Genomic DNA, 12,518 nt, shown 5'->3' with positions numbered 1-12,518 from the left:
GATGTAGTTAAATTTTGTCAATCATGTCACACATGTCAAGTGATAGGGAAACCTCAAGCAGTGATAAAACCAGCGCGCTTAATACCCGTTCCAGCCTTTGAGGAACATTTACAAGGGTCCTAATTGATTGCGTAGCACCGCTTCCTAAAACAAAAAGTGGGAATAAATATCTTTTGGCTGTAATGGATGTGTCTACTACGTTTCCAGAGGCCATTCCAGTACTTAATATTACAGCTAAAAAGATTGTGGAGGAATTACTTTAATTCTTTACTCGATATGGACTACCCACAGAAATACAATCGGATCAAGGATCAAATTGTACCTCCAGGTTATTCAAAAAAGTTATGGATAGCTTTGGAATAAAACAATTGAAATCAACTGCGTACCATCCAGAATCGCAGGGAGCGTTAGAAAGGTGGCATCAGACATTAAAGACAATGTTGAGGGCTTATTGTCAAGATTATCCAGAGGATTGGGATAAAGGAATTCCATTCGTACTGTTTGTAATTAGGGATGCAGCTAATGAGTCAATCAAATTCAGTCCCTTTGAACAAATTTTTGGCCGTAAGGTAAGAGGACCATCTAAATTGATTAAGTTAAAATTGGTGAGTGAGAAATCGGAAATTACATTATTGGATTATGTGTCAAATTTTAGGGAACAATTAAATAGAGCAGGTGAATTGGCTAGACAACATTTAAAAGTCGCACAAAATGCGATGAAACGGATCGCGGACAAAAAAACAAAGTTTGTAGTTTTGCCAGTGGAGATAGAGTTTTAGTGTTGTTAGCAGTGGTAGGTGAACCTTTAAAAGCAAGGTTTTGTGGACCTTATCAGATTGAAAGGAAATTAAGTGAGGTGAATTATGTGGTTAAAAACACCAGACAGAAGGAAGAATCATCGAATGTGTCTTGTTATGCTTAAAAGGTACTTTGAAAAGGAAGGAGAGAAAAAGGAGGAGGTTTTAAGGATTCTAACTCCAAGTGACGAACCAAATCCAGATAACTGTGAATTTGGCATCCCTCAAATTAAATTGGAAAATGAGGATGTTCTTAAAAATTGGGATAAATTGTTGAGTTACCTTCCAGAGGAAAAACGAACTGGCCTGAAAGAGTTATTGAGATCACATGGGCAAGTTTGTGGAGATAAATTGGGAAGTACTAAAATGACTAGACATGATGTAGATGTGGGAAATGCTGTTCAAATCAAACAACATCCATATAGACTTAATCCTTTAAAATTGGCACAGGTTAACAAAGAGGTTGAGAGTATGCTAAAAAATGGCATAATTGAGGTGGGTTGCAGACAATGGAGCTCACCCATACTGATGGTACCTAAACCAGACGGTACCCAACGGTTGTGGACTCTGGAAAGGTTAATGCAGTTACAAGAATGGACTCTTATCCTATCCCACGTTTGGGGCATTGCATGGTTAGGGGCTGGTTTAGCACACTGGACTAAATCGCTGGCTTTTAAAGCAAAGCACGGCAGGCCAGCAGCATGGTTCAATTCCCGTACCAGTCTCCCCGAGGCGCCGGAATGTGGCGACAAGGGGCTTTTCACAGTAACTCCATTTGAAGCTTTGAAGACAATCAGCGTTTTCATTTCATTTTTCATTGATAAAGTGGGACAGGCCACTTTTATTTCCAAATTGGACTTACTTAAAGGTTACTGGCACGTACCTTTTTCCGAAAGGGCGAAGCAGATTTTAGCTTTTGTGACTCCAGATGGTATATACCAATTCAAAGTTATGCCATTTGGCATGAAAAACGCCCCAGCCACATTTCAACGGTTAACTAACAAAGTTGTTTCAGGATTACCTAATTGTGCGGTATACATCGACAATCGGATCATTTTCAGCACGGCATGGAAAGAACAGTTAAACATCTGATGGAGTAATTCAGGAGGCGGGTTTGGTGATAAACCTAGCCAAAAGTCAATTTGGAAAGGCCTAAGTCACTTTCCTTGGCCATACAATTGGACAGGGTCGAATGGTCCCACGGTTTGTGAAAACAAAAGTTATTGGGGAGTTTGCGATACCCTCGACACAACGGGAAATGATGCGATTTCTTGGTATGAGTGGATTTTACCGGAAATTTGTACCCAACTTTAGCAGTGTGGTCGCTCCACTGACGGACTTGCTCAATAAGCGTAACAAATTCCAGTGGACAGCGGAGTGTCTACAGACATTTGACGGCCTGAAGGCTATGTTAACCACTGCTCCTGTATTAGCCATCCCAATTATACAAAACCATTCAAAGTGGCGGTTGATGCGAGTAATGTGGGTGTAGGTGCGGTGCTTCTACAAGACGACGACGAAAGGCTAGAGTGGCCTATTGGTTATTTTTCAAAGAAATTGAATTCTCACCAGAAAAAGTATTCCACGATTGAGAAGGAGACTTTGAGTTTGGTGCTGGCTTTGCAACATTTTCACATTTATTGACCAGCAATCCGTCTGACACCGTTATATATACTGATCGTAATCCGTTGACGTTATTGGAGTGATTCTGGAATAACATTGCAAGGCTGTTTCGCTGGAGTTTACAGTTACAGCCATTTCATTTTTAAAATAGTACATGTGGCAGGACGCGAAAATGTGATAGCCGATGCTTTGTCACGTATGTGATGAACGGAAGCAATTTCAGTTGGAGGAAGAAGAATGAAAAACAAATGGACTATATTATTATATCTGTTTGCGTGTGCTGTTTTTTGAAACAAAAAAGTGTATTTACTGTGTGCATTTCTTAAAGGATGGTGAAAAGTTGAAAAATGAAACCATCTTGAAGTTGATGGTTTACTTTTTTTTTTCTTGGGGGGAGCTGTCACGAGAATGTCGCTTTACGAAATGTTTGGCTGCTCATGTTACTGCAGTGAAGTCAGAGTCTGGGTGGAGCTGAGCTCTGGTTCTGCTTTTTAGTTTCACTTTGAGAAAAGCTTGGGTGTGTCTCTGTCCTTTTGGTTTCGTTTTGCAGGGTGTTGCAGCTGAAGTCAGTCAAAGCAGCTGTATTATTGGGCTCTCTGCCATGAAGGACTATCTCTTAATCATTTGTTGAATTCAGAAGAATTATAAATGTTTCCAGTAGTGACTGTAAACTCTGATGTGCTTATGTTTAAAGGTTTGTTAAGTCTTTTGGGTGGAAAAGGACAGCATACGGCTTACTTAGTGTTGCATTCTTTGGGGGATGTATTTGATTTACTGGTTGCTAAGATATTCACTGTTTGTTTTAAAAAGGTTAACTTGAATTCAAAGAATAAACATTGTTTTGTTTTTTAAAATACTTTTCCATTTCTGCTGTACCACACCTCTATAGGGGCCATGTGCTCCCCATACCACAACCTATTAAAAGTTATGGGTCAGGTGAACTCCATGATACACTTTGGGGTTCTATAAACTCTGCCCCATAACAACTGCAACTGATTAAGTCTCAGATGTGTTGTTTATTAATTAATTTAATGATTGATGTAACTGGATATTTCACCATGTTCGTTAACTGCTCTCTGAACTTAGACTGAGTCAGGACATAAATCAGGGTGTTTGTGCAGCAACTTAAGTTCCGCAGCATATATGCAATATTTCGAAAGATGTAAGATGAATCAGCATCTAAGAGGTCATTTACATCAAAGAAATACAAAACATAAACAAACCACAGGAGAATGAAGCTGCCGGATATGGAGAAGAGTAAAATCATCGACTTCCTTCTGCTCTCCATCTCCGGGTCACTGTGATTATCCCCCATGCTCTGACCTCTCAGTTGCTCACGGACCCGACTGGTCACCAAAATGTGTCTGACTGTCAGTAAGTTCAGCAGCAAAATTAAAGCGAATGGTATCAGTGGCGTTAAAACCTTTTCAAAGATTCTAAATCCAATCCAAACAGGGTCAGTAAAATAGCTCAGCTTATTTGAACAGATAAATGGTACATTATCGATAATCCATCTCGGTTTAAATCGAAAGTAGATGGGAATGTTTTTCACAGTGAACAGAATGCCGATAATTGCTAGGACCACAGCTGCAGTTCTCTTGGTGCAATATTTCGATTTCAGTTTCTGACAACAAATGGCGACAAATCGATCAAAAGTGAAAGCCACAGTGAACCAGACAGAACAGTCTGTAGCTATACGGAGCAGGACGTAGCGAACACTACACACAGTGGTGATTTTTAGGAAATTCAATGGGAAATAATAATCATTGATTCGGTTCAGTATGACCTCAGTGATAATGACCAGAAGATCCGCTGTTGCCATAGCCACCAAGTAGCGTGTGGTGCAGGTGGAGAGGCTGCACTTTCCACGGGAAAGAATCAAAATTGACACCAAATTCACTGTAAGAAATCAAAAGGAAAATAGACTTGAAATTGCTAACAAATATTGCCTGTTCCTGGGACCAGACAGCAAGCATTTTACCATCAAAAATGGGTGGCAAAGAATCAGGAAAGGCATCAACGAATCTGAACCATGACCGCAGGTTGGAATGGGGGAAGCAGCAGATTTCGCTCATTTGAAAGGTCGCAATGTAAAATATGTTTCTAAAGGAACCAGCAGACTAGGCCATTGGAGACTTATACCTTCTCTCTTCCCACGCCTCTGGTAGATACTTATTTTGGATTTGGATCAGGACGAGACCCTCATCGATGACCATAACTATTCAATGAGATAGACAATCCGCCAAAATCTCTGAACAATTCCTGTATTTGTGCAGCCAGGGCTGTAGATGTATGAATCAGTTCAATTTAGAAGGAAGTTAATGGGCTTCTGCAAATGCGACCTAAAAGGCCATTCTGATTGGAAGACCACTCAAACAAGAGAGGTTATCTTAACCTACATATTGCAATTATTTTAGACCACTTAACATACTTTGTACAGTCCTTGTCTTCACATCACAAAACATTTCGACTCATGGAGCAGGTGTACATATGCTGTTGACAAATAATGTAATACCTGATGGTTTAGAATGATGGGGTAATACCTCACCTCTCTCCTGTGGATAGGAGAATGCTGAAGCATGGTACAATTGAGGCCATTAAAATTCTAAAGGGGCTTAAGGGTTGAAAGATGGAGAAGGTTATTGCCTCACATGTGAGGTTGTGCATTTTTCAATATCATCAATGCAATGCCGGCAGCAATAAATGAATGAAAATATTGCAAGAAGCACAATTTACCTCAGTAGTGCTGCCAATATGTAATTTATGCCACATGCAGTAGGTGATATGAACAACATTTGGAGTGAAGAGAGGTAAGCACTTGAGTGAGCCAGGAATGGACTGTTGTACCCTCAGGGATAAATAAGCTGGAAAGCTAATTGGCCCAGGTTTCTTCAATACACAGCCAAAATTATTAGTTTATACTAAAATGAGTATTTGTGAAAAAAAAGCAAAGTTTGTTATTATACATTATGAAAGTATAATAACTGTTATTTCTAAATACCCTGACTCTAACGTAGACACACGCACAAAAATAAAGCAACATAAAATTACACCAACAGGTTACAAATCTTTGTTCCAAGGAAAATCAAATAGATGATGGCACCCTTAAAATGGTTTCTAGTTGCTTTCTCAACACTGCAGAATAAAAATCCATGACTCTTCGCATTGCTTTTCAGGCAGACAGGAGGACAACTTGCAGACACTCAGTGGCAGAACATAAAGCAACTTATCCGCCACGATTGAGTGGTGGGGCAGATTCGATGGGCCGACTGGCCTAATTCTGCTTCTATGTCTTTTGTCTTATGGTCAAACTTATTGCAGCTTCTAGTCACATCCCAATATGGACAGGCTCTGAAATGCAAAGAGCTGTGACTTTTTGCAGACAGTTGACCCTTCTCTTTTCTTCCAGATGTTATGGTCCTGGAACAGATCCCAACCATCGTTAGGATTTCGGATAAAAACGCCAAATTTCAACACAGAATGAACCTTATTAACATCTGTGAAAATAACTTAATAATTATCAGTTAAACAATTCATTCTTTTAAAATTTAGAGTACTCAATTCATTTTTTCCAATTAAGGGGCAGTTTAGCATGGCCAATCCACATACCCTGCACATCTTTGGCTTGTGGGGCGAAACTCACGGAAACACGGGGAGAATGTGCAAACTTCACACGGACAGTGACCCAGGGCCGGGATGGAACCTGGAACCTCGGCGCCGTGAGGCAGCGGTGTTAAACATTGCATCGCCGTGTTGCCCTCGTTGAACAAATCCTATACACAGGGAAAACTTAAACTCATGCCATCCGCCTGCACTATAGATATTCAATGAAAGTAATCCAAGAAATGTCGAATGCCACTGATAAATAAAGTTAATGGAATTGGTTTACTTGCATATCTGTGCAGATCTTTAGAGAGAAAGATCGTTTCAGGAATAACATTAAAATCATTCTGTCTTGTCAGACACATCTGAATGGAAAGACGTTAGGCACAGTTGATGTCAAAAGCGATTTGGAGGTTCGGGGTCACAATCATTAATGTGCCACCAACAAGGGCAGGAAATACTCAAAAAGGTTAATGTAATGCTAAGCTTTTTTCAAGAGGATAGTTGTACAAAGACACAGATGTTTTGCTGCAGCTATACAAAACTCTAGTTAGACACCAGTTGAAGTATTGTGATCAGTTCTGGCCACCACACCTTAGGAAGGATATTTTGGCCTTGGAGAGAGCGCAACTTGGGTTTACAGAAAATATTCCTGGACTACAGGGCTTAATTATGAAGAGAGATTACATAGATTATGCATGTTTTCGCTCGAATTATAAGGTGAACGGGTGATCTGTTCGAAGTATTCACGATAATAACAGGGAAAGTCAGGGTAGACTAAGATACATTGTTTCGACTGGTTGGAGATTCTAAAGCTCGGGGACATAGTCTAGAACGTAGGGCGAGACCATTCAGCAGATATATTCGGAAACACTTCTTCACTCAAAGGGTGGTAGGGGTTTGGAACTCTCTCCCATAACCAGCAGTTGAAGCTAGAACAATTGTTAATGTTAGGTCTGGGATATTTAGATTTTTGTTAAGCAAATATACTAAGGGATATGGACTGAAAGAGTTAGGCTCCAGATCAGCAATTACCTCATTAAATGGTGAGACAGGCTCGAGGGGCTGAATGACCTACTCCTGTTCCTATGCTCCTACATTCTGCCCAACCGGACAGCATTTGGGAGAAGTGCTGTTCAACTTAAATATATCCAGCAGACAGCAAAACTACGTGCAGACCTGGCTCCCATTAATTACATCACTGGCATGCCACTATGTTGCATGAACTGCTTAGCTACAGCTAAACAGCACTCCCCCATTAATTATCCACATTCCAGGGTATCTCTAGCAATAAAAACGGAATTCTATTAGCCCCTTCATCTGTAACAAAATAAATGTTTGGAATCAATCATGACTCCACCTTTTATGACTCCTAATTACAGCTTTAGCAGACATACGTCTGGATATATTAACATTGATTATTTAAGAATATTACTGCAACAAACACATACCTTATCCAAGCTTTTAAAACGTTTCTGCCAAAATCATAATATAAAATACAATTTATACAATCTTCACACCTCTACCTTAAAGAAGAACAGCAATATGAAATGATGGCTTCATTTTTCAACCCAAACTTGCAACAGCCAGCGAAACAAATCCAACTAGCCTTTGTTCAAATGACTGAATTCAAATGATCACCAGTGCTCTATATGAATTAACAACCCACTTTCCAACAATTTCACGCAAGCTCTGCCTCTTTCCCCAAACAAATATTCATCTGCAATTTTCTCAACTTACAGTGAACTGTTTCGAAACGTCATTTAAACCTGGTAGTATTCGGAAACTGGACCAGACTCCAACTTTTGTTTCCATGAGCCGGATGAGAACCCAAAGCAATATTTCCACAGGAAAGCATACTTCATCCCAGCAGTGATCATTCCGAACAATATGTAACTTCTATGTTAAAACACATTTGCATTTCAAAACAGAATGAACTACATTAACATCAAATAAATAGCTTCATAATTAAGAGTTCAACAGTGCTGAATTAAAAACAAAAACTTTGACTTACTGCCTGTACCTGCGCCACTCAGTCCAATGAAGCTATAGAGTAGCACTTGTAAATAAAGTTAATAAAACAGTTTGCTTACTTATCTTTTTTGGAGAGGGAGGCCCTTTCTAGAGCATTTCCAGTACAGGGCGGCCTTGACAGATTCTTCTGCCCAGCCTGGCAGAATTTGCAAAACTGCTGTTCAGGCTAAAATCTTATATCAGGCTGCAAAACTAAAGACATACTTGGGTCCATCATTAATTACATCATCTTTATCCTACTATGATATCCCATCAACCGTTTAGCCTGCACAAAATGCAATCCTTCATACATTATCTATTCTACAGGGTATCTGCAGAAATAATAACAATGTTCCATTCGCCCTCTATATGTAAACACTTATATGTAAAAACTTAATAAAAGATTTAACAGACACACAGTCTGGATCCTGTAACCTGCGTTCTTTAATAATATGACTGCAACAAATATATATCTTAACCAGCCTTTAGATAACATTGCTGCAACTGTTACAAAATGCAATATATACCAGTTTTGTTCATCGCCACATTTCCACCGAAACAAAATGAACCATCAAAATTAAAAGATGGCTTCAGTTTTCAAAGCCTTTAAACTTTAAACACTATTCATTACTACATAGTAAAATTGCTCTGTATGATACATATTTATGCATGCAAATTTAATCATCAGGATAGAACATTTCAGTCCTTGTTTCCCAACTTTGATGTTCCCCTCTCCTTTCATCTCGAATGGTGATAAAGCTTTCGCAATCAGATTCTCTCTTCCTTTCACATGTATAATTTTCAAGTTAGATTGTTGTAGCAATAAATTCCATCTAAACAGTCTTTCATTTCAATATTTAAACTTCTCTAACCTCAATGGATTACGGTCTGTGTAAAAGAAACATTCTATGACAAATAATTGTCAAAATGCAACAACGCCAATACCAAACACAATGCCTCCTTCTCGATGGACAAATACTTCCTTTCATGGGTCTCTAGCTTTCGGGAGAAATAACCAACTGGTCTTTCTATAGCTATTTTGTCTTCTTATAACACTACAGCAACAACGCCCACATCTCTCGCATCAATGGCCACCTGAAATTGCCTATCATAATTTGGTGTCTCCTAACCTGATGCAGTGGTTAGATTTTAGATTTCCAAATGGATCCTCACAATCTGACGTCCATAGAAATTTCCTGTTCTTTCTTAATAGTTCAGTCGGCTATAACGTTCTTCCTGTTGATTCCTTATTTCCCATTTATTTTACTTTTGCATTGTCATTTTTCATCCATGGTATGTAATGTACGTATGCGTTTAAGCTGAGCACAGGAAGTGAGGAACTCAAAAGTTGCAAAGTTGTGCACTCTTCTGACTTTTAAACATAAGACAATTGACTTTTTGCACACGAGAGCTCGGAGGGAGTTGATTCGATTCATTGGCTTGCAGCCAATGAATCGTCAAAAGGCTGCATTCTGCCCAGCGCCGGTCAGTGATTGGGTCCAACGTGAGTGAGGTCGTTTTCAGAGAACCAAGAAAAGGGCTGGAATTCAACTATCTGAAAGAAAGAGTCTTATCTTTTAATTGTCATCATTACACTACACCCGTATTTTACCTCTGTGTTTGTTTGTCTGCCTTGTGGGGATGAGTAAAATGGGAGGGGGTGGGGTTAGGAGTTATATAACCTGTTGTATCTGCTGCAAACTGAATTATAGTTATTGCGAAAATGAAATTTAATATTGTTTAAATTTACAAACCTGCTGACTGTAATTATTTGTGAGTCAAAGATCAGAGACGTCGGGCTTCTTCTAAGACTTAATTGTTAATTTCAAATATGTTACGATTCGGTGACACGTGGGACAGTAATTGACCGCATACTCGCACAGGTTGTTGCAACATAATTTCGGGGCTTGCCCGAGATCTTTGCAATGGTACACAGCAACATTTAAATTAGGAAGATACACCAGATTTGTTGTATTATAACACAATGGCTCTGGAGGCTGCTAAGAGTTTTCTTCAGGTGGATGACAGGCTTCGCTTTATTTAAAAGCTCTTTGAAAAGCAAACGAATGGAACTACCTAGATTGTGGCTTGGGTTTTTGTAAATTGACTTTGAGTCAGGTTTACCATGAAGCCGTCCTCTTGTAGGAGATTGGACAATTCCTTGAGGTGTTCCAGATGTTTCTTTCACGTTTGACGGAACACTACTCGATCATCTGTGTGTACTGCACAATTGTGTTATCCAGCAATGGCCTTGTTGTTTTGTCGTTGGAATGTTGCTGGTGCATTCTTCATTCCAAACTACAAAAACATTACACTGGTACAGTGATACAAAAGCCGAAACATCCTTCACCCTTTCTGAAAAAGGTACATGCCAGTATCCGTTTAGTGAATCAACTTTGGTGATGGACTTTGCTTGTCCCACCTCTTCAATACAATTTTCAAAGTGAGGACTAGGATACGTTCAGCCTTCATAGGTGTATTGACGTTCCTGTAGCCCATGCACAATCATTTTGTTCCATTTGGTTTTGGTACCATCACAATAGATGATTTCCAATCGCTGTTCCTCACTTCAATTATATCATTATAAAGCACGTGCTTAATCTCCTTTTGTATCTGCCCTAACTTTAGTGGACACAGTCAATATGGATGTTGCTTAATTTGAAGAGAACTTCCTCCCCCGATATTATGTATCATTAACTTTGTACTTCCGAGTTTATTCCAACATATAGCTCTATGTGATTCCAACAACTTCTTCAGGTCACTTTGATTTTCCTCCAGAAGTTAAATAATAACTTAGCCAAATTTCTTGTTCCGTCCTCATTGTCCAATGTAATTTGAGAAAATATCACATTCAAAATCACCTGGATGCCTTCTCTCTGAGATACAACTGCTTAAACACCCTCCTTCTGCTTTCCTTCCCTATGAAAGTATATTTTGACATGTCACCCTCTGTGGGTTTCTCTTATATTAGTCATTCTTATCAAATGATACACCTTACTACCTTTCCTTGCGCTATGATAAGACACATTGATTATAGCTTTTAAGAGTTCAGCTATCATTGGTAATAATGCTGAATTATTTCTCTTCATTAACAAAATTACATTTGGAAAAACAGCTATTCTACTTAACTCCTGACAGACTGCAAAACTACAGACAGACCTGACTCCTCCTATTAACTACATGTTGTGTAACACACTAATTTCCACAACCTGCCTAGCTAAGACGAGGCACCAGCCCCCAAAATATTATTGTATTTTCCAGGAACAGCAGCAGCCACTGTCCTTGATTTAAACAATTAAAGGACATTATCTGGAAAATAACTCTTTAAAAATAAATTTAGAGCGCCCAATTCATTTTTTCCAATTAATGGGCAGTTTAGCATGGCCAATCCACCTAGCTTGCACATCTTTGGGTTGTGGGTGTGAAACCCACGCAAACACGGGGATAATGTGCAAACTCCAAATCGATAGTGATCTATAAAATAACTTAAATTGTTCGAGAATGTCCTAACTTCTTGGCGATGAAAACTTTTCTGTCAATAAAGCGGCCAGGAATCATGTGATCATAGGATTAAAAGTGAAGAAGGAGGCCATTCAACCCACAGAACCTGCACTGGCCATTGCAAAGAGCATCCTACGTGAGCACACACATCCACCTATCACGTAACCCAGCAACCCCATCAACCATTTTGGAATTAAGGGCAATTTATCATGGCCAATGCAGCTAACCTGCACACCTTTTGACTGCGGGAGGAAACCGGAGCACCCGGAGCAAACCCATGCAGACACCGGGTTAAAGTGCAGACTCCGCACAGACAGTGATCCAAGGCAGGAGTCAGGAGCTGTGGAGCAACAGTGCTACTGTGCAGAATTACAAAAAAAAACGCATGTTCAGAATTTCAGAACCTCATTTGTTGTAGACTCTTACCTGGAACACCAATTATAGCAAGTATCAAGTAGTATATTTTCCTGACCCACTGAATCGGCAGAAGCATTTTCTGTGTGAAGTAAATCTCTTCCTGCGTGCAGCAGACAATATCTTCTAATAAAACTGCATTCATTTTATACTCTCCAAGAGCCCAGAGGGAAACTGAGGTTGGAAAATGGTTCAAATTGTTTTTTTTGTATTATTTGCACAAACAGATTACGACAGCTGAATTCATTCCCTGTTGACTGAATATGAAAACTGTGATTTCATTGTATTCCCAACTACTTCCTTCCCCTGAGACTGGAAAGTCTCATCATGTTCACTAACAAAACAGACTTGGAAGCAGTATTAAACATCTTTACAATCATTGATGCAAATATTATGAGCCCTATGTTCAGAATCCGTATCATTTCAGTAAATGACCTTCCTTTTAGCGAATTTGTGGTAATCCTAATGTCAGTGGGCATTCTTAAGGTTCTTTCTTTACACTCTGGCATGTGGTTTCTATCGTCACCTGTAGAAATTCAGTTGGATAATTCATTGAATTCAAAACAG

The 12,518-nt window shown here is 39.4% G+C and overlaps 1 protein-coding gene across 1 annotated transcript; it reads right to left on the bottom strand.

Annotated features, from left to right (window-relative positions):
* Positions 1-3,423: 3,423 nt before the first annotated feature.
* On the bottom strand, positions 3,424-12,096 carry LOC140411338 (probable G-protein coupled receptor 139). The gene is made up of 2 exons (XM_072500459.1): positions 11,964-12,096; positions 3,424-4,319 (listed from the first exon to the last, which is right to left on the bottom strand). Exons 1-2 carry the CDS (start codon positions 12,094-12,096, stop codon positions 3,424-3,426), a joined length of 1,029 nt encoding a protein of 342 aa, XP_072356560.1.
* Positions 12,097-12,518: the final 422 nt, after the last annotated feature.

This window comes from Scyliorhinus torazame, chromosome 4 (assembly GCF_047496885.1).
Source record: "Scyliorhinus torazame isolate Kashiwa2021f chromosome 4, sScyTor2.1, whole genome shotgun sequence".
NCBI classification, from domain to species: Eukaryota; Metazoa; Chordata; class Chondrichthyes; order Carcharhiniformes; family Scyliorhinidae; genus Scyliorhinus; species Scyliorhinus torazame.
This window is presented reverse-complemented; position numbering and strand designations above follow the sequence as displayed.